Raw genomic sequence first — 22,222 nt, forward strand, 5'->3', positions numbered from 1 at the left:
CACTATTCTCAGGCTTTCATTGTAAATAAGAACGTGCTCTTAACTGACTTGCCTAGTTAAATAAAGTAAAAAAAATGTTTTATCTCACCCTGGTTTGACCACGAGCCACTGGGAGCAACTGACATACAGAAGAGTGCGCTTTAATTCTAAAGAGAATAGGAGGGTGATTATCTCAATGCAGGTTGTGCATCCCCTTACTGGCTCCTGACACACAGAGATAGTAAATGCTGTTGTAACTGTTTTCTTTGACTCCTCTCTGTTTTCCCTTTGTTTGGATTTGTGCTGAGAGAGAGAACAGAGAGAGAGCGCTGGCCACTTTGGTTTGAATAGAGCTCAGACTGGAGCTGGAGCATGACGTCACACACCCTGCCTCTCAGGTTTCAGCAGCATTTTTACTCCAGGCTGCAACCACACCACATGGTACGTGGGCAGGGAGCAAGGCTCCAGGCATCTTGACAGCTGTGTCGCTTTACTTCCTCGCGAGCTTTGTGCCATTGTAGTGCTCTTCACAGGAGACGCTTCATAGCAACGAACTATCTTTCCACTTGTTATATTTTTTCCTTGAACTCTTCTACACTGCTGTTTCTCTCCTGTCGACCAACAACTGATGTTCCGTTGTTTTGCTCCGCATCTGGATAAGGGTTTAGAAGATTCCTCTTCGCTAATAGATTACCCACTGACCGAAGATATTATTGCACCACCTGTCTGGATTTTTTGTGGAAGCTTTTCATTGTAAGTAGATGTGCAATTTTGCAATGCTGATTTGGCTATTTATGGCGCTGTTTGTGTTTGCATTCGATAGGAATAGCACATTAGCGTAATTGTGTGTGTGATAGACGTAAGATGCTAGTTCATTATGTAATAGTGATTTTGAAGTTGTCATTTTCACGCATTGGCAGTGGTGGAAAAAGTATCAAATTGTCATACTTGATTAAAGTAAAGATACCTTAATAGAAAATGACTCACGTAAAAGTGAAGGTCACCCAGTAAAATACTATTTGAGTGAAAGTTTAAAAGTATTTGGTTATAGATAAACGTAAGTATCGAACGTAAAAGTTAAAGTATTAGTCATTTCAGATGCCTTATATTAAGCAATATAAGGCATTTATATTATTATTTTTTATTTACGGATCGCCAGGGGCACACTCCAACACAGACATAATTTACAAATTAAGCATTTGCGTTTAGTTAGTCCGCCGGATCAGAGGGGGAAGGGATGACCAGGGATGTTCTCTTGATAAGTGTGTGAATTGGACCATTTTCTGTCCTGTATTCAAACTGTAACGATTACTTGTGGGTGTCAGGGAAAATGTATGGAGTAAAAAGTACATTATTTTTATCTAGGAATGTGGTGAAGTAGAAGTTGTTAAAAATATAAATAGTAAAGTAAAGTTCCGATACACCCCCCCCCCCCCCCCAAAAAAAAAAAAAAAAAAAAAAAAAAGATGTTTTCTCTCTGTCTAAAGGCGAATATAAGAAAACACTCCAGACCTCTGCAGGTTTGAAAACCTGTTATCTTTGTTTGCGTAGAGTATGCATTATGTTTTGTCGATGTGTTGAATGTTGTTCAACTCTTGATGTCAGTTGCAAAATGTGTTTAGTTCATTGGTGAATGGCTGTGACTGTTGCTTCTACATTTTGTTTGTATTTTATTACATGGGGATGTCATTATTGTGTCTCAAATGCAAATTAGCAAAGCTGTTATTGCTGTGCCATTTTCAAAATGTTCGACCTACAGTGTATTGATGGATAGAGCATATGTTTTCAAGAGCTCTTGGAATACAGGGAAAAGTGAGTTTTTCCAGACTGCATTCCAAAGCTTTATGACCTAATCATGATTTATTTTGTTTTTCTCTGTGAAAAGCAGGAAGTTGTCTGTTATTTACTGTCAATTTGGCCATAATTGCAGCATTAGTTTCCCACCCACTCTCTCTATCTATGCCTCAGATCAATGACCTGAAAAGGACTTCTCTAATAGTATGGCTGCACCCTCTGTCAATTCAATTCAAGGGGCTTTATTGGCATGGGAAACATATGTTACCATTGCCAAAGCAAGTGAAATAGATAATAAACAAAAGTGAAATAAACAATAAAAATCAACAGTAAACATGACACTCACAGAAGTTCAAAAATAATAAAGACATTTCAAATGTCAGTTGTGGCAAAAAGTTTTGAGAATGATACAAATATACATTTTCACAAAGTTTGCTGCTTCAGTGTCTTTAGATAATTTTGTCAGATACTGAAGTATAGTTACAAGCGTTTCATAAGTGTCAAAGGCATTTATTGAAAATTACATGAAGTTGATGCAAAGAGTCAATATTTGCAGTGTTGACCCTTCTTTTTCAAGACCTCTGCAATCCGCCCTGGCATGCTGTCAATTAACTACTGGGCCACATCCTGACTGATGGCAGCCCATTCTTGCATAATCAATGCTTGGAGTTTGTCCAAATTTGTGGGTTTTTGTTTGTCCTCTTTAAAAATCGACCACATTGTTCTCAATGGGATTAAGGTCTGGGGAGTTTTCTGGCCATGGACCCAAAATATCAATGTTTTGTTCCCCGAGCAACTTAGTTATCACCTTTGCCTTATGTCAAGGTTCTCCATCATGCTGGAAAATGCATTGTTTGTCACCAAACTGTTCCTGGATGGTTGGGAGAAGTTGCTCTTGGAGGATGTGTTGGTATCATTCTTTATTCATGGCTGTATTCTTAGGCAAAATTGTGAGTGAGCCAACTCCCTTGGCTGAGAAGCAACCCCACACATGAATAGTCTCAGGATGCTTTACTGTTGGCACGACACAGGACTAATGGTAGCGCTCACCTTGTCTTCTCCGGACAAGCCTTTATACGGATGCCCTGAACAATCGGAAAGGGGATTCATCAGAGAAAATACCACAGTCCTCAGCAGTCCAATCCCTGTACCTTTTGCAGAAATCAGTCTGTTCCTGAAGTTTTCCCTGGAGAGGTGGATTCTTTGCTACCCTTCTTGACACCAGGCCATCCTCCAAAAGTCTGTGCGTGCAGATGCACTCACACCTGCCTGCTGCCATTCCTGAGCAAGCTCTGTACTGGTGGTGCCCCGATCCCACAGCTGAATCAACTTTAGGTGACGGTCCTGGCGCTTGCTGGACTTTCTTGGGCGCCCTGAAGCCTTCTTCACAACAATTGAACCGCTCTCCTTGAAGTTCTTGATGATCCGATAAATGGTTGATTTAGGTGAGCTGTGAAGCCCTTTTTGTGCAAAGCAATGATGAAGGCATGTGTTTCTTGTAAGTTAACCATGATTGACAGAGGAAGAACAATGATTCCAAGGACTTTGCAATTAATTGCAATTCATCTGATCACTCTTCATAACATTCTGGAGTATTTGCAAATTGCCATCATACAAACTAAGGCAGCAGATTTTGTGAAAATTTATATTTGTGTTATTCTCAAAACTTTTGGCCACGACTGTACAGTGTTGTAGTAATGTGAAAATGGTTAAAGTACAAAATAGAACATAAATAAACATAAATATGGGTTGTATTTACAATGGTGTTTGTTCTTCACTGGTTGTCCTTTTCTTTTGGCAGCACGTCACAAATCTTGCTTCTGTGATGGCACACTGTGGTATTTCCCCCAGTAGATATGGGAGTTTATCAAACTTCAAAAAATAAAACTCATTGTGGATCTGTGTAATCTGAGGGAAATATGTGTCTCTAATATGATCATACATTTGGCAGGAGATTCAGAAGTGCAGCTCAATTTTCACCTCATTTTGTGGGCAGTGTGCACATACGGCAGCCTTTCTCAATAACAAGGCTATGCTCACTGAATCTGTACATAGTCAAAGATTTCCTTACGTTTGGGTCAGTCACAGTGGTCAGGTATTCTGCCACTGAGTACTCTCTGTTTAGGGCCAAATATCATTATTTGCTCTGTTTTTTGTGAATTCTTTCCAATGTGTCAATTAATGATCTTTTTGTTTTCTCATGATTTGGTTGGGTCTAATTTTGTTGTTGTCCTGGGGCTCTGTGTGGTCTGTTTGTGAACAGAGCACCAGGACCAGCTTGCTTCGGGGACTCTTCTCCAGGTTCATCTCTCTTAAGATCTTTATTATGGAAGGTTTGGGAGTCGCTTCCTTTTCGGTCGTTGTAGAATTTAACAGCTCTTTTCTGAATTTGGATAATTAGCGGGTATCGGCCTAATTCTGCTCTGCATGCATTATTTGGTGTTTTACATTGTAAACAGAGGATATTTTTTCAGGATTCTGCATGCAGTGTCTCAATTTGGTGTTTGTCCCATTTTGTGAATTCTTGGTTGGTGAACGGACCCCAGACCTCACAACTATAAAGGGTTATATAACTGATTCAAGTATTTTTTTTGCCAGATCCTATGTGGTATGTCGAATTTTGTGTTCCTTTTGATGGCATAGAAGGTTCTTCTTGCCTTGTCTCTCAGATAGTTCACAGCTTTGTGGAAGTTACCTGTGGCGCTGATGTTTAGGCCAAGGTATGTATAGTGTTTTGTGTGAGCCATGGCAACGGTTTCTAGATGGAATTTGTATTTGTGGTCCTGGCGACTGGACCTTTTTTGGAACACCATTATTTCGGTCTTACTGAGATTTTGTGTCGGGGCCCAGGTCTGGCAGAATCTGTGCAGAAGATCTAGGTGCTGCAGTAGACCCTCCTTGGTTGGTGACAGAAGCACCAGATCACCAGCAAACAGTAGACATTTGACTTCAGATTCTAGTAGAGTGAGGCCTACTGCTACAGACTGTTCTAGTGCTGTCTCTCTCTCTCTCTCTCTCTCTCTCTCTCTCTCTCTCTCTCTCTCTCTCTCTCTCTCTCTCTCTCTCTCTCTCTCTCTCTCTCCCCCCCCCCCATCTCCCTGCCCAGCCAGTCAGCAACATGTGATTGGTTGATCATCAAATCTCTGTTTTCATTTGAGGCAATAGTCGCGAAACTAGTTCCTCATGGTCATGTGTGTGTGTGTATTTAGCCAGATGTGTCATCATAAGTTTTCCTTAAAATAGTTTAAAATAGCTTTAATATGAAGGAGTGTACTACATGACCTTGTCCTTCTTTTTGGCCATGACTTGTTTTTGTAAATATAGAGTTGGAAACCCAATGACTATTTGAATCATAAATTGCTATTAGAGCCCGACTGATTTATCGTTGAATTTTTTATTTATTTAACTAGGCAAGTCAGTTAAGAACAAATTCTTATTTTCAATTCTTATTTTCATTGACGGCCTGGGAACAGTGGGTTAACTGCCTGTTCAGGGGCAGAACGACATATTTGTAACTTGTCAGCTCGGGGGTTTGAACTTGCAACCTCCACAGTTACTAGTCCAACGCTCGAACCACCAGGCTACCCTGCCGCCCCAGAGTCTGACTGATTTAGCGGTTGACGGATATTATTGGCTGATAATAGCCTTTTACTGATGTAGGCTATTTATATCGCATTTAATCCACCAAAAAGGAGTGATATAAGATGCAGAGAAAACGCTCTGAAAAGAATACGTTCTTCATAGAATATTACGTTTTTTCTATATTTAATTATTTATCTTGAATAAAGGCTCACGTTACATGGCTATAATCTACATTGCCTTGGCACGCTACAGCAAGACTAAACACTATCACCCAACAGAACTACACCAGTCGGAGAGGAGAGTGAACCACTGTGAACTAACTGTGTGTTTTTTATGTTATCCAGAGCATTGGTGACTGCAACTGTGCTGCTGGCAACGATTTAATTACATATTTTTGCCACGTTTACTGACACCGGCCATATTCAAAGGGTGTTGAGCGTTCATAAATGTGTCAATTATTCTGCACTCTGGCACACTCAGATGAGAGTGCTCTGAAATCGGAGTAGATAGCCAGAGAGAATTTACCAGCTACGTCTATTGACAGTTGCTGCAGTGACATCATGAACATTTTATTAAAATGGTTACTTGCATAGCAGAGTCTTTTGTTTCGACATGTAGTTAGCTAGCTAAACAATTAACCATAATCCCAACTAATAACGTTACTACCCTGCATGAATCTGCAGGTTGCTAACCAAGCAGGTTCAATGGTAGATAGCTAACATTAGGCTATAACTAGCAATGCAAATTGCTCTGAGATACAAATAATATAACTTTACAGATCATACACATAAGATTAGGTAGCGAGCCAGCCAGCTAATGTTAGCTAGCAGTACATTTTAATTTGAAATGAAAATACTTTCTGACTAAATGAGAAATGTGTAATATCTGAAAATGTAGCTAGCTAGCCTATTTTACCCATACACATGGATGGACGCTTCTCTCTCTCTGTCACGGATGCCATGTTTGCCCTTAATTTGAAGATGTAATCCGGAGACAGGTTTTTTATATCTGTGTATTTTCTTTTCGACTCCATCTGCATATTTGCAATCAAACGGCAGATTTTTTTCCATCTCCTTAGCTTTCACACTCTAAATCCACTGATTTCAAAACTCGGTCCTCCAGAAAGTGGAGAGCAACAGTTATACTACGTGAAATCTTTCAAAAAAGCTCATGTTATAGACAGAAGCGTGCTACATGGCAGACCAATCTGAACTCATCTCTCAGCATGTCCAGCCCACTCATTATCTCAGCAAATAATGGCTAGTGGGAAGGTTGCTGGCTTTTTCTGTGGCAAAACCAACTAGGCTCGTAATTTAACAATTTTGCTCATATTTGCATATGGCATACAAGTTTGTTATTAAGGCACATGAATGTTCACATGTTCCAGAAGGCATTTCTGCCAAGGTTTACGTTCAAATGGCTCTCCTTTGAAGTAGTGATGTGCAACATATGCATCGTTTCCTGAAACGAGTCACATATATGTTTACGTGAATATTCATGGTTGGGTGTCGTGACACAGTGGATGCTATGCCCAAATGTAAAGCAAGTCCTGTGCTAAGAATGTTAAACTCTGTGGTAACGTTAACGTTACAGCCATTAACCTCTCTAGAGTATGTGGGACGCTAGTGTCCCATCTGGCCAACATCCAGTGAGGTTGCAGAGCGCCAAATTTAATTACAGAAATGCTCATTATAAAAATTCAGAAAACAAAACATATTTTACATAATCTTTAAACCTAACTTCTTGTTAAACCAACCACAGTGTCATATTTATAAAATGCTTTTTGGCGAAAGCATACCTAGCCCAGAACATACCTAGCCCAGAACATAGCCCAGTTGACAAATTATTACAAACAGTAACCAGCCAAGCAGAAGCTTTAAAAAACTCAGAAATAGAGATCAATTTAATCCCTTACCTTTGATCTTCATATGGTGGCAATCAGAAGACATTCATTTACTCAATAAATGTTCCTTTTGTTCGATGAAGTCTCTTTGTATCCAAAAACCTCTGTTTTGTTAGCGCGTTTTCTTCAGTAATCCACAGGCTCAAACTCAGTCAAAACAATCAGACAAAAATCCTAATTGTATCCGTAAAGTTCATAGAAACATGTCAAACGATGTTTATATTCAATCCTCAGGTTGTTTTTTAGCCTAAATGATCTATAATATTTCAACAGGACAATAACGTCTTCAATATAAAAGGTCCACTCGTTCAGACTGGTCTTACTCCCTCATATATAAGAATACAAGCCTGAAACAATTTCTAAAGACTGTTGACATCTAGTGAAAGGCATAGGAACTGCAAATGGAGTCCTAAGTCAATGGCTACTGTAATGGCATTGAATAGAAAACTACAAAACCAACCAACTAGCTCTGTCAAACCTTGGGATGTCCCTACTCTAAACCCTAACCTTAACACTTACCTTAACCATTTTAAATGTCAATGGTGTAGGGATGTCCCAAGGATCCCGAATAGCAAGGACCGTTCACTGAGGAAGCGCTTGGGGCGAGAGGCAGCGCTATGGCAAGGGTGAATTTGTGATGGATGTTTTTCCTTTCAAGTGACAACTACCAGAAATTCACTAGCTACAGCCCTGGAATCGATAAAACATGGCTAAATACCAAAACATTAAGAACATGTCCTATGTTGTTGTTTTTCACATGGCTAGCATGAGGCAGCTCAGTCTTCAGAGCTTAAGCCCAGGCATCACAGGAACATTTTTAGATATTGCATCCATCTGTCAATATTCATATTTTGGGATATTTTGCATACAACTTCCATACTTTCATAAAATGTACAAATATATTGGCAATAATGTAAACTCTTTTTCAGGACCCTGTCTTTCAAAGATACTTCGTAAAAATTCAAATAACTTCACAGATCCTCATTGTAAAAGGTTTCAACACTGTTTCCCATGCTTGTTCAATGAACCATAAACAATTAATGAACATGCACCTGTGGAATGGCTGTTAAGACGTCAAGGCAATTAAGGTCACATTTTTTAAAACTTAGGACACTGGAGAGGCATTTCTTATGCCTCTGAAAAACACCAAAAGAAAGATGCCCAGGCTCACTGCTCATCTGCGTGAACGTGCCTTAGGCATGCTGCAAGGAGGCATGAGGAGTGCAGATGTGGCCAGGGCAATAAATTGCAATGTGAGACGCCTAAGACAGCGCTACAGGGAGGCAGGACGGACAGCTGATCGTCCTCGCAGTGGCAGCCACATGTAACAGCACCTGCACAGGATTGGTACATACGAACATCACACCTGCAGGACAGGTACAGGATGGCAACAACAACTACCCGAGTTACACCAGGAACGCACAATCCCTCCATCAGTGCTCAGACTGTCTGTAATAAGCTGAGAGCGGCTGACCTGAGGGCTTGTAGGTCTGTTGTAAAGGCAGGTCCTCACCAGACATCACCGCAACAACGTCACCTATGGACACAAACCCACCGTCGCTGGATCAGACAGGACTGGCAAAAAGTGATCTTCACTTGTCTCACCAGGGGTGATGGTCGGATTTGCGTTTATCATCGACAGAATGAGCGTTACACCGAGGCCTGTACTCTGGAGCGGGAGGTGGAGGATCAAACATGGTCTGGGGCGGTGTGTCACAGTATCATTGGACTGAGCTTGTTGTCATTGCAGGCAATCTCAATGCTGTGCTTTACAGGGAAGACATCCTCCTCCCTCATGTGGTACCCTTCCTGCAGGCTCATCCTGACCTGACCCTCCAGCATGGCAATTAGAAGTCGACCAATTAATCCGAATGGCCTATTAATTAGGGCCGATTTCAAGTTTTCATAACAATCGGAAATCTGTGTATTTGGACGCCGATTTTTTTTTATTTTTTATTATTATTATTTTTTTTTATACATTTTTTTTTACAACTTTATTTAACTAGGCAAGTCAGTAAATAACACATTCTTATGTTCAATGACGGCCTAGGAACGGTGGGTTAACTGCCTTGTTCAGGGGCAGAACGACAGATTTGTACCTTGTCAGCTCAGGGATTCAATCTTACAACCTTACGGTTAATTTGTCCAACGCTCTAACCATCTGCCTCACGAGGAGCCAGCCTGTTACGCGAATGCATTAAACTTATCTTATAAAAAACAATCAATCAATCAATCAATCAATCATAATCACTGGTTATAACTACACATGGTTGATGATCTTACTAGTTTATCTAGTATGTCCTGTGTTGCATATAATCTATGCGGTGCGCGTTCGCGAAAAAGGACTGTCGTTGCTCCAACGTGTACCTAACCCTAACATCAATGCCTTTCTTAAAATCAATACACAGAAGTATATATTTTTAAACCTGCATATTTAGCTAAAATAAATCCAGGTTAGCAGGCAATATTAACCAGGTGAAATTGTGTCACTTCTCTTTCTCATTGCACGCAGAGTCAGGGTATATGCAACAGTTTGGGCCACCTGGCTCATTGCAAACTAATTTGCCAGAATTGTACGTAATTATGACATGACATTGAAGGTTGTGCAATGTAACAGCAATATTTAGACTTAGTGATGCCATCCGTTAGATAAAATACGGAACGGTTCCGTATTTCACTGAAAGAATAAACGTTTTGTTTTCGAAATGATAGTTTCCGGATTCGACCATATTAATGACCTAAGTCTCGTATTTCTGTGTGTTATTATGTTATAATTAATTCTATGATTTGATAGAGCAGTCTGACTGAGCGATGGTAGGCACCAGCAGGCTCGTAAGCATTCATTCAAACAGCAAGATGACAACTAGCAGAGATCAACTAGACAGCAGACAGCCAACAGTGGCTTTTATTCCGCGTCACAAATAAACCAACTTGTACATGATTTGATTTGCCCTAAGTGTCTAAACACTGGACTGAAAATCACCGTACACCCCACCAACCAGTGATTCTGTAGTTCTGTCGTGATAGAATGTGCAGACTGAAGGTGATCGTGATGAATTTAGGAGGAGTGTTTACACTTTCTCCAGGAGTGCTCCAGGGGAGATGTGGCATTTGATATAAATGTTAGGCAAATAAAAGGAGAGAGTGGCCCATTATTGTCAGGTGACTTGATGTGTATAAAAAAATATTTATTTCCTTGCTCCAGCAAAAGTATTCAAAGTTAATTAAACAGAGTGATAGGAAAACATACATACATACAATGAGACTGTCACATAGGCCTACAATGTCATAGGGCTGTAGACTGCTGTGATTACTGAGAAATGATCTTTACATAAAGTAAATACATGCTGATATGCTAATATTTACATAGGGTAACATGCTGATATTTAGTCCTGCTGTTATGACTAATGTCGACAGACATAATAAGTACTTTTCCCCCACACTTTAGTTGCAGAGATTCAGAGAGGGCTACAGCCTGGGGAGTGCTACAAAGATAATTAGAAGAGCATACGCAGATATAGAACCAGACATAGCAGTGTTGCTGAAGGAGGATGAGGATGCCATCATAGACATTAATGTATCCTTCGATGGCACTTGGCACAAGAGAGGATTCACTTCCAACTACAGGATAGATGTGTGCATTGGTACTGGTGCAAGCGAGCCATAGAAAATGGTGAAGATCCACCCTGTCAATAAAACCTTGGAGGCCATAATTTTTTAATAGAGAGGTTGCACAGAAAATGGTATATGTATATTATAGGATATCAAATGATAACCTCCTCAAAATAATGTAGCACGGAGGAACCCAGAATTCATATGAATGTCTGAACTCTGTAATATGTTCGCGATGCCCCAAAACTGTCTTGGTGGGCAAAAGCCGCATTGACGGAAAGCCCTGTATGGCAGACGCCACATTTAATGGAGCTGCTATATCAAATGCGAAGAACAAATTGTGGCTTGACAGCACTTTGGTGACACTGGAAGCAATCAGAGAGGAGTTGTGAGAACTGATGCTGCTTTAATGGAGTGTGCCAAGTGTAAGCGCAGGTCCCATGACACAGTTAAGAAAGTCAAAGAGGGCCTTACATACCTCTTACATATGGGGCAGGCATAGCTGATTAATGTTCTGCATATTTCAACAGCTATACAAAATCATTGTATGTGACAAATTGAGAAAAGTGATATTTTCCCAAAGCTGCATATTTGCCCAACAGACCAGTTTTCAAAGCATATGCTCTATTAATTGAAACAAATGTATTAAACATGCTAATGTATTTGTAAAAGGTATATTTGATGTTTATTTGTCAGTTTAGAAGTGATACATGAATACTAACTTAATTAATGTGACATAAATGGTCATATTTAGGGGAAGTACATTTGAATTACATTAGCTTATTTTATTGGCCGTTTTATAAAAATGACATGTCCCCAGTGTGCCAATTCATTCACAGGCTTTTTTAAAATATCTTGTATCATTTTGATTTTAAGTGTCATTTTATGTGTAAATATAGTTAAAATATGCATCTGATTTGACACCCTGAACTCTGTCTGAGAAGAAGTTGGTGAACCAGGCGAGGCAGTCATTTTAGAAACCAAGGCTGTTGAGTCTGCCAATAAGAATGTGTTGATTGACAGAGTCGAAACCCTTGACCAGGTCGATGGATACTACTGCACAGTATTTTCTTTTATCAATAGCGGTTATGATATCGTTTAGGACCTTGAGTGTGGCTGAGGTGCACCCATGACCAGCTCGGAAACCAGATTGCATAGCGGAGAAGGTACGATGGGATACGAAATGGTCGGTGATCTGTTTGTTAACTTGGCTTTTGAAAAGCTTAGAAAGGCAGGGTAGAATATATATAGGTCTGTAACAGTTTGGGTCTAGAGTGTCTCCCCCTTTGAAGAGGGGGATGACCGTGGCAGCTTTCCAATCTTTGGCGATCTCAGACGATACTAAAGAGAGGTTGAACAGGCTAGTAATAGGGGTTGCAACAATTGCGGCGGATCATTTTAGAAAGAGAGGGTCCAGATTGTCTAGCCCAGCTGATTTGTAGGGGTCCAGATTTTGCAACTCTTTCAGAACATCCGCTATCTGGATTTGGGTGAAGGAGAAATGGGGGAGTTTTGGGCAAGTTGCTGTGGGGGGTGCAGGGCTGTTGCCCGGGGTAGGGGTAGCCAGGTGGAAAGCAAGCCCAGCTGTAGAAAAATGCTTATTGAAATTCTCAATTATTGTGGATTTATTGGTGGTGACAGTGTTTCCTAGCCTCAGTACAGTGGGCAGCTGGGAGGAGGTTCTCTTACTCTCCATGGACGTTACAGTGTCCCAGAATTTTGGGGAGTTTGTGCTACAGGATACACATTTCTGTTTGAAAAAGCTAGCCTTTGCTTTCCTAACTGCCTGTGTATATTGGTTCCTAAAAGGTTTCATATCGTGGGGGCTATTCAATGCTAATGCAGTACGCCACAGGATGCTTTTGTGCTGGTCAAGGGCAGTCAGGTCTGAAGTGAACCAATGGCTATATCTGTTCCTGGTTCTACATTTTTTGAATGGGGCATGCTTATTTAAGATGGTGAGGAAATTAATTTTAAAGAATAACCAAGCATCCTCTACTGAAGGAATGAGGTCAATATCCTTTAGGATTCCCGTGCCAGGTCTATTAGAAAGGCCTGCTCGCTGAAGTGTTTTAGGAAGTGTTTGACAGTGATGAGGAGTGATTGTTTGACCGCAGACCCATTACGGATGCAGGCAATGAGGCAGTGATCGCTGAGATCCTGGTTGAAGACAGCAGAGGTGTATTAGAGGGCAGGTTGGTCAGGATGATATCTATGAGGGTGCCTGACTAGTCTCCCAGTACCTGCCGCTGAAAACATCCCCACAGCATGATGCTGCCACCACCATGCTTCACCGTAGGGATGGTGCCAGATTTCCTCCAAACATGACACTTGGCATTCAGGCCAAAGAGTTCAATCTTGGTTTCATCAGACCAGATAATCTTTTTTGTCATGGTCTGAAAGTCCTTTCAGTGCCTTTGGCAAACTCCAAGCGGGCTGTCATGTTTCTTTTACTGAGTATAGGCTTCCGTCTATCCACACTACTATAAAGGCCTGATTGGCGGAGTGCTGCAGAGATGGTTGTCCTTCTGGAAGTTACTCCCATCTCTACAGAGGATCTTTATTTGATCTCCAGTATTTTCCACATATTGGCAAATTTATTCCACACATCTGACTTCCCCTTTCCCTCCTGGGCAACCACTAAACATTCCCCCATTTCAAGTTTATTTGTCCTTGCTGTCATCTGTTAGTGTTCAGAGTTTGTTATAACCAATTTAATGATGTGATTATGATATATTATACTGTAGGTCATTCTCTATCGGTCACGTACATGTGATGCATACATGTGTCATGTAAAAAGAGCAAGGGTTGAGGAAATAAGGAATGTTTTTCCTAAACAGATGAGGGATTTCGGTAACATAACTTTTCAGTCTGAAATGGCAGTAGTTATGTTGCAGCTTCAGCAATGCGGAGAGCACTATAAACACTAATGTTCTGTAGAAGGGAGGAGAGAGACACCAGGTGCTAGTCACATTTTTTTTTTAACACAGCGCAGCAAGTCTGTCAATCAAATCAATTGCAGTCGGACTCCCTCTATTCATTTGTGTCTTAATAATTTCAACAAACACTGCACTTAAAGCATCAGACAAGCTCAGTGCATATAGTTGATTTGATTAAAACACATAGGATGTCTCTATACTGTATGTGGAAAAATACCAATTTAAAAAAAATACCAAAAGATAGTTGTTGAGTGGATTTTTCCTTTGACTGCAACCGCAGCACTAGGTGTGGAGCAGTGTACAGCTAGCCAGGCATGTGTGAAAGGATACCAAAAGATAAAGTAGGCTATGCATTTCAAATGCCACCCTATTCCCTTTCTAGGGAACTACTTTTGAACTGGGCCCATTTGGGACAGAGGCAAATGGTGCCGTTAATCTGTCCTGAGGCCTCACACAACGCTCCTCCTGCCAACAATGCTTGCAATAATTACAGACTAGCAGCTAGGGCAAAGGCTTCGCTCCAGGCTAAACTGAAAATGAAACCCCCTATTTCACGATTTACCATTGTCTCTACTTCAGTACATGTAGTTTAAAGTCAGCCTATGTTTAAAGCCAGTATTATATTTGGGCTGCATGCATCACTGTGGACTGGAGCTAGCCTGTTTTCTGTTTTTGTCTGACTACTAGGCCTGTATTTAAAAGCAGCTCAAGTGGTTTTGCAGATTTTGACCCGTCTTCTGACCCTTTCAGACAGACAGTTCAGAGTATGTTCTGTCTCCATCTTCTGTGATCGTGCCACAGATGGTGGAGAATGCAGGTACTCTCTGGCCACACCACACAGGGTGCCACACTTGGACAATAAAGTTATATTTAATTTTATTCTCAGTAGCACGTACTTGGGTTCCTAAACACATTGCCACTAGAATGTCAGGCCTATGGCCTCAAAGCCATCCCCCTAGAGAGTTAGGTACTGATGGAACCTGTCTCTGATGATGTATCTCAGATCAAATGAGCGTGGGTTAGCCCTAATGTATTTATTTAATCTAATGTCTTAATAATGCCATTATCAGATAGGGTGTTACTTAGCAGGTTCTTAGCAGGTTCTCAACCAGGAGCTAACTCACTGTACTCACTTTCACAGGCTGCTATCAATACAAATTACGGTCATTTAAATTAAGTCTGGATTTATGACAGGCAGCAGCTGACAATGAGGAGCATCTGAACTAGTAATACTGAGTGATTCCCCTGGACAACAACCCAGCCCGCAGGCCCTTTGAATCAGACTGGACTGTCTCTCTGTAATTGCTGATAATTGAAGATGACTCTTGGGTCTGCTCTCCTCTGCCTGCACTGTGTGGTGCTCTCTCCCTGCAATGTACCGGTGGTGCGCCAATCATGTTTGTGTGAGATGGTCAGTTAGCTTCATTTCAACAATTACAGGGAAAGTTCAACATGCCAACAACACATTTTTTTCAGATACCCCCAAATCAGGAATTTCGTAAGGACACATATCCCACAGTATGGCATGAAGCCAAATAGTCCTACATTAGATAGCTTGATCCTTGTCAAACCCCATTCAAAAGGGTCGGTCTCTAGACTGTATGATGTGCTACATGCCCACATAGAGGTATCCACAGACACCATTAAAAGGGCTTGGGAACAAGAACTTGGCTCAGAAATCTCAGATGAGGACTGGGTAGAAGCTCTCAGGAATATAAACCACAGTTCAGTGAATGCCAGACACAACCTTGTACAGTTTAAGGTGATACACAGGTTACATTACTCAAAAGTAAAACTGCATAAAATACAGTGCCTTGCGAAAGTATTCGGCCCCCTTGAACTTTGCGACCTTTTGCCACATTTCAGGCTTCAAACATAAAGATATAAAACTGTATTTTTTTGTGAAGAATCAACAACAAGTGGGACACAATCATGAAGTGGAACGACATTTATTGGATATTTCAAACTTTTTTAACAAATCAAAAACTGAAAAATTGGGCGTGCAAAATTATTCAGCCCCTTTACTTTCAGTGCAGCAAACTCTATCCAGAAGTTCAGTGAGGATCTCTGAATGATCCAATGTTGACCTAAATGACTAATGATGATAAATACAATCCACCTGTGTGTAATCAAGTCTCCGTATAAATGCACCTGCACTGTGATAGTCTCAGAGGTCCGTCAAAAGTGCAGAGAGCATCATGAAGAACAAGGAACACACCAGGCAGGTCCGAGATACTGTTGTGAAGAAGTTTAAAGCCGGATTTGGATACAAAAAGATTTCCCAAGCTTTAAACATCCCAAGGAGCACTGTGCAAGCGATAATATTGAAATGGAAGGAGTATCAGACCACTGCAAATCTACCAAGACCTGGCCGTCCCTCTAAACTTTCAGCTCATACAAGGAGAAGACTGATCAGAGATGCAGCCAAGAGGCCCATGATCACTCTGGATGAACTGCAGAGATCTACAGCTGAGGTGGGAGACTCTGTTCATAGGACAACAATCAGTCGTATATTGCACCTGGCCTTTATGGAAGAGTGGCAAGAAGAAAGCCATTTCTTAAAGATATCCATAAAAAGTGTTGTTTAAAGTTTGCCACAAGCCACCTGGGAGACACACCAAACATGTGGAAGAAGGTGCTCTGGTCAGATGAAACCAAAATTGAACTTTTTGGCAACAATGCAAAACGTTATGTTTGGCGTAAAAGCAACACAGCTCATCACACTGAACACACCATCCCCACTGTCAAACATGGTGGTGGCAGCATCATGGTTTGGGCCTGCTTTTCTTCAGCAGGGACAGGGAAGATGGTTAAAATTGATGGGAAGATGGATGGAGCCAAATACAGGACCATTCTGGAAGAAAACCTGATGGAGTCTGCAAAAGACCTGAGACTGGGACGGAGATTTGTCTTCCAACAAGACAATGATCCAAAACATAAAGCAAAATCTACAATGGAATGGTTCAATAATAAACATATCCAGGTGTTAGAATGGCCAAGTCAAAGTCCATACCTGAATCCAATCGAGAATCTGTGGAAAGAACTGAAAACTGCTGTTCACAAATGCTCTCCATCCAACCTCACTGAGCTCGAGCTGTTTTGCAAGGAGGAATGGGAAAAAAATTCAGTCTCTCGATGTGCAAAACTGATAGAGACATACCCCAAGCGACTTACAGCTGTAATCGCAGCAAAAGGTGGCGCTACAAAGTATTAACTTAAGGGGGCTGAATAATTTTGCACGCCCAATTTTTCAGTTTTGGATTTGTTAAAAAAGTTTGAAATATCCAATAAATGTCGTTCCACTTCATGATTGTGTCCCACTTGTTGTTGATTCTTCACAAAAAAATACAGTTTTATATCTTTATGTTTGAAGCCTGAAATGTGGCAAAAGGTCGCAAAGTTCAAGGGGGCCGAATACTTTCGCAAGGCACTGTATTCCCGGACACCTCACCACTGTGTGAGAGGTGCAAGCAGGATGAGGGGACGTTGACCCACTTATTCTGGACATGTCCTAAGTTACATGTTTACTGGTCTCTCATTTTTGATTATTTATCTAGAGCCTTTGATAGAGTTCTAGCCCCAGATCCATTGACCGCTCTGTTTGGCACATTTGATGGGAATAATCACGAAGGGAAAGCTGTCTCTCCAAAAGGCTCATATTGCAATTTTGGAAACTGGAGACTGTACCTACCTTTGAAATGTGGTTACGGGATTTAGGAAATGTAATACATATGGAAAAGATTCGATACAATACCTCCAATAGAAGTCCAATGTTTTACAAAATATGGCAGCCGATACTGGATAAATGGTCTAGTCCCGCTTCATAACTGGGTTGACGATCTGCTGCTACTCTGTGCTGTACTCCACTCAATATTTATTTTTGGCTTAACTACACTGCTTGTAATGACTATATGCTGTCTTCCTATACATGTACCACCTAATAGGATTTTGTTTTATTTTGTGTATGTGTGAGTTAAGTTTTGTTTTGTCCTCTAAATTGGCCATCCCATTCAACAGTACAATGAATGTCATTGTTAGTATTGCTGTCTTTTTTATTAGATTTTTTATTGTAAAATAATAAACATATTATAACAATTTTAAAAAAAATCATGTTTGTTTGGAAGGAAAGGAAGAGACAGGAAGGACTTCCATAGAAATATAATTACAGGACATCCCCATTCAAGTCAATGGAATTAAGTAGCCTAATTATATTTCTATGGGGACTACTCTGTGTAGTGGAGAGGACTCTAATGGGTCCATCAGCAGCAGCAGGGTGGGTGGGTGGTTGGGAGCCGGCATGTCCGTGGGATCAGGCCATGACTGGATGACTGGAGCTGGCAGGGTAGGCAGGGCAGGAGAGAGGGAAAGTCTGCTGGTGACTGGGGTCAGAGGGAGTTCCTCTCACAGGTTCACACTCAGAAGTTAGAGCCCGAGAGAGTAGCCTAGGCTATAGGCTCCACAGATACATTGGAGTGCGAGGCAGAAGCTTACGGATAGATAGAGGATACTTACGGCAAGATAGCTGGAAAGGATAGTCACTAGTGTCAGTATACTTACTGCATGTGAACTGGTGCGTTTTCATGCATGGCCCGGTGAAGAAGGAAGAGGATCCGGATGTTGAAGTTCACTACAACACACTGCTCCAGGTGTGTAATGCACTTTACTGCATACATGTGTCCTCTGCACTGCTTTGGGCTAAAAGGGAATCTTCCAGAGGGTCTAGTGGTGCTAGAATTTCTCCTGCACAGTGATCCATTGCAACCTCTTGTATTTATGCACTGCATCTGTAGGCTAGGCTACTTCTTACTGCCTTCATTGTCCTCGATTTCTTAGGTTTTTTGAGAGGCAAATGGTACTCTGAAGAGAATGGATTAGCCTGCTAAAGAAAGGAATGCTATTCTGTATTTGAGCGTGTGGTTTGCTCCTGTTCACCCCTCTGGATGTTTCTATTGTGTTCAACTTTACAAATAATAAATCTACAAATCTATGTTTACAAGAGCTTTTCTCTTGTCTGTTTTCTGTTCATTTTAGTTTTCTGTTTTATAAGTCCAGACAGGTCAGGGTTTAATAACAAAGGCTTTACTGTTATGTTATATTCCCCAACTCCCCTGGTGTGTGTGCTTCTGTGCATGTGCGTCTGGTGCGTGTGTGTATGTGTGTGCTGGTGTTTGTGGGCGACTGAGTGACCCAGGGTAATGTGGATGTGGAGCTTTCACCTCACTGATACATTCCCTGACTAGCACAGTACAGTGTGATCTGATCACCCCATAAAGGCTGTCTGCAGCATCCTAAATCACAAACTCTCCCATTTTAAATCCTGACCTCAAGGATGGGTACAGTAAAATGGCAAAAACGGATGCCAAGAGGGCGTGTTTTATAGTGGGGCAGCTGAGGAAAACAATCATTCATTCTGTGATAAAAGCACCACATTTTGATTTATGTACCCTGAAAATATGTTGATTTGGAGCCACTCCAGACTTGGCCCCTGGGGGTGTGGCAGCATTTTTTTGTCAATTCAGAAGGACTGTTTTTAAGATTAAGGCTCCAAATTTGGCACAGAGAGAATGTTGGACCCTGAAAAGACTTAAATTAGGAGCCACCACAGATATAGCACCTGGGGGCCATAGCATCTTACACAATGGCCACTGTTGGTAATACAATGTTAAAGTTCTGAAGGCCTTTTTAGAGAAAAACACACCAAATTTGGTAGATTTATCTACCCTGAAATGATTTAGATATCGAGCCACCACAGATTTGGGGCTGTGGCAAACATCTTTGAAAATAGCCACCAGCAGTACCATTTGTTTTACAATTCAGAAATAATATTTTAAGATAAACAAGTTTGTTTGCTATACTTCGAATAAGAGTTAGATTATTTGTGACATAGATTTAAAAGGATTTTGGTCCGGCTGGTTTCACATTGCCAAATGCCAAACATGCATATACAAAATCACATGTTAATGCAAGTCATTCATTTTTTTGGACAATACTGCCCTACAAAGGCAAAGTACAGTAACTATGTACAAACAAATCCTGCAATATCTGACTTTTTCTGTCTAGACAAAAAGCAATTTCTGGTACTTCTTGATATATTCTGATAGATTGGCTTGTTCCTGTGTCGGGGAAACTAAATATCACTTTAAACAGATATACAGTGCATTCGTAAAGTATTCAGACCCCTTTACTTTTTACACATTTTGTTAAGTTATTCTAAAATGGATTAAATAAAAATATCCTCATCAATCTACACACAATACCCCATAATGACAAAGTAAAATCAGGTTTTTAGGAATGTTTTCATATGTATTACAAATAAAAAACAGATACCTTATTTACATAACTATTCAGCCCCTTTGCTATGGGACTCGAAATTGAGCTCAGGTGCATCCTGTTTCCATTGATCATCCTTGATTGGAGTCCACTACACTTTTAAACTTGATGGTTGTAAGGCAGTGCCCTATTAACATCGTCCTGGCATTTCTAGACTTTGCAGGGCATGTCACTTCACCAATCTCTTCGCTTAACCCACCACTAAGCATGCACTGTTTTCTTACTTACTAAGCTCAACTGGATGGATCCATAAATAATTACTATGGGAATAAATCTCACTGAATGACAAAAATATTGGAATAAAGCAGACTAATGCAATTGAAGGCATGTATGAAATGGTTGCTTACTGAAACTCCCAAAGTCATCCAATCCTTGTAATAAATTTGAAGCAATAGCCTACCCGCATGTGGTCAATTAGATTATAATTTCAGCACCATTTTGATTGGGACAGCGCCATCGCACTGATTTGAGACAAGTGTGGGGACTCGTCTAGATAAATCAATCAATGTTATATTTTCTTTTTCACTGTATCTCCGTTTGGATATTGGATAGGCTGCAAATAGGCAGGGGAAATGTTAGCTAAGTTGAGGTGAGTGCTACTCATGATCATCTTCTCTAGTTGGCTCGTTGATTAGAACACTTGTTATGTAGTTCATGTTATGGCCATGGCCATGTTATGTAGTTCAATAAGTGGATTATTTTGCTCTTCTGAATCTCCATCCTTATAGGCTATTTGGTTAATCTGTTTCTGGCTGGGCAAATAAGTGGAAGTGGTATAGCTTATATATTATATTTTGGGGCGGCAAGTAGCCAGTGGTTAGAGTGTTGGGCCAGTAACCAAAAGGTTGCTGGATTGAATCCCTGAGCTGACAAGGTAAAAATCAGTCTTTCTGCCCCTGAACAAGGCAGTTAACCCACTTTTCCCCAGTAGGCCATCATTGTTAAATAAGAATTTGTTCTTAACTGACCTGCCTAGTTAAATAAAGGTTAAATAAAAAAATGTAATAAATATTTGTTTGCTCATCTATCACTGATCTGAAACATTTAGCATGCAATAATGTATCTTAAATCAAGATTATTTTGCACAATCACGTATAGGCAACTCCAAAAGCACATGCTTTTGAAAATATAGATTTTGGTGAAGATAAGACCCTACAACTGCTCCCTAAGAAAGTAGAGTGGGGCAGGGAAGAGATTAAACGTGGATCAAAAAAGCATGGGCTTGGGCTCTGTTTCAAAATATCACTTTTTTGGCGGTTCCTGTGTGGTTCCCGTTCCTGTGTGGGAGAAATATTATTTGTATTTTATTCTGTTATATTCCATTATATTCTTACTATAATATACAAAACATTATATAGCTAGAGGACCCCTGATATCTCCAGGAGTAATAAGTATAATTGTTCTTTATCTGTTGTGGTCTAGTACTGTCCTTTTGCCTGTCTTCCCAGTGGCCTATTTGTTGTGTGAACTGCTGACTGCTCATAATTATGCAGATAGTTGTTGACACATCAACCAGGATCAAGGGGCAGGCCAATTTATGACATGTTTTGATAATCAGTGGCTGTATTGGAGGGGGAGTGGTTTCTCTTTTCTGAGTGTATATAACCAGTCCACTGGTCTCATTCACACAGAACTACCCTACGCCTTGACCTTTTTCTCCCCTCTCTCTCCAGATGATATCCTGTGACTAATGAGGTCTGGCCACCTAAAAACCTGCCTGCTCAACCCCACCCCCTCATCCCTAGCTATCTTAAGATGTGTTAGGTTCTAAATGAACCTATTGACGGTTAGTAAAGCTTAAACCAAGTTCATTCACCCATTGGGTCATACAGCTGCATAAGACAAATACATATTTCCACCAGTGGTAGTAAATATACCTCAATTTGGGTGGTCTCCTCCTTCTCTCTAAACATTACATCTTTATTACTAGGCAGGAATTTAAGTAATGCGGGAAACAAACTGTTCCTTCTTCCTTAATGTGACCTGACCAGCTCTCTACCATAATCAGTGACTGCAATCATGTGATTGCCTCTCCTCTACTCAGCACCTCCCAAAGACTCCTGGCTCCTATTCAACCTTCATT

General features: G+C 40.8%; 1 protein-coding gene across 1 annotated transcript in view; it reads left to right on the forward strand.

The window, feature by feature from the left end:
• The first annotated feature begins 417 nt into the window (after positions 1-417).
• Positions 418-22,222, forward strand: part of LOC139416592 (pleckstrin homology domain-containing family A member 5-like) — a 112,150-nt gene continuing 90,345 nt past the window's right edge. The window contains 1 exon segment of the mRNA XM_071165446.1: positions 418-732. Coding sequence (XP_071021547.1) covers positions 608-732 — 125 coding nt within the window. The 5' untranslated portion in view covers positions 418-607.

The sequence above is a fragment of the Oncorhynchus clarkii genome, chromosome 1 (assembly GCF_045791955.1).
Source record: "Oncorhynchus clarkii lewisi isolate Uvic-CL-2024 chromosome 1, UVic_Ocla_1.0, whole genome shotgun sequence".
NCBI lineage: Eukaryota > Metazoa > Chordata > Actinopteri > Salmoniformes > Salmonidae > Oncorhynchus > Oncorhynchus clarkii.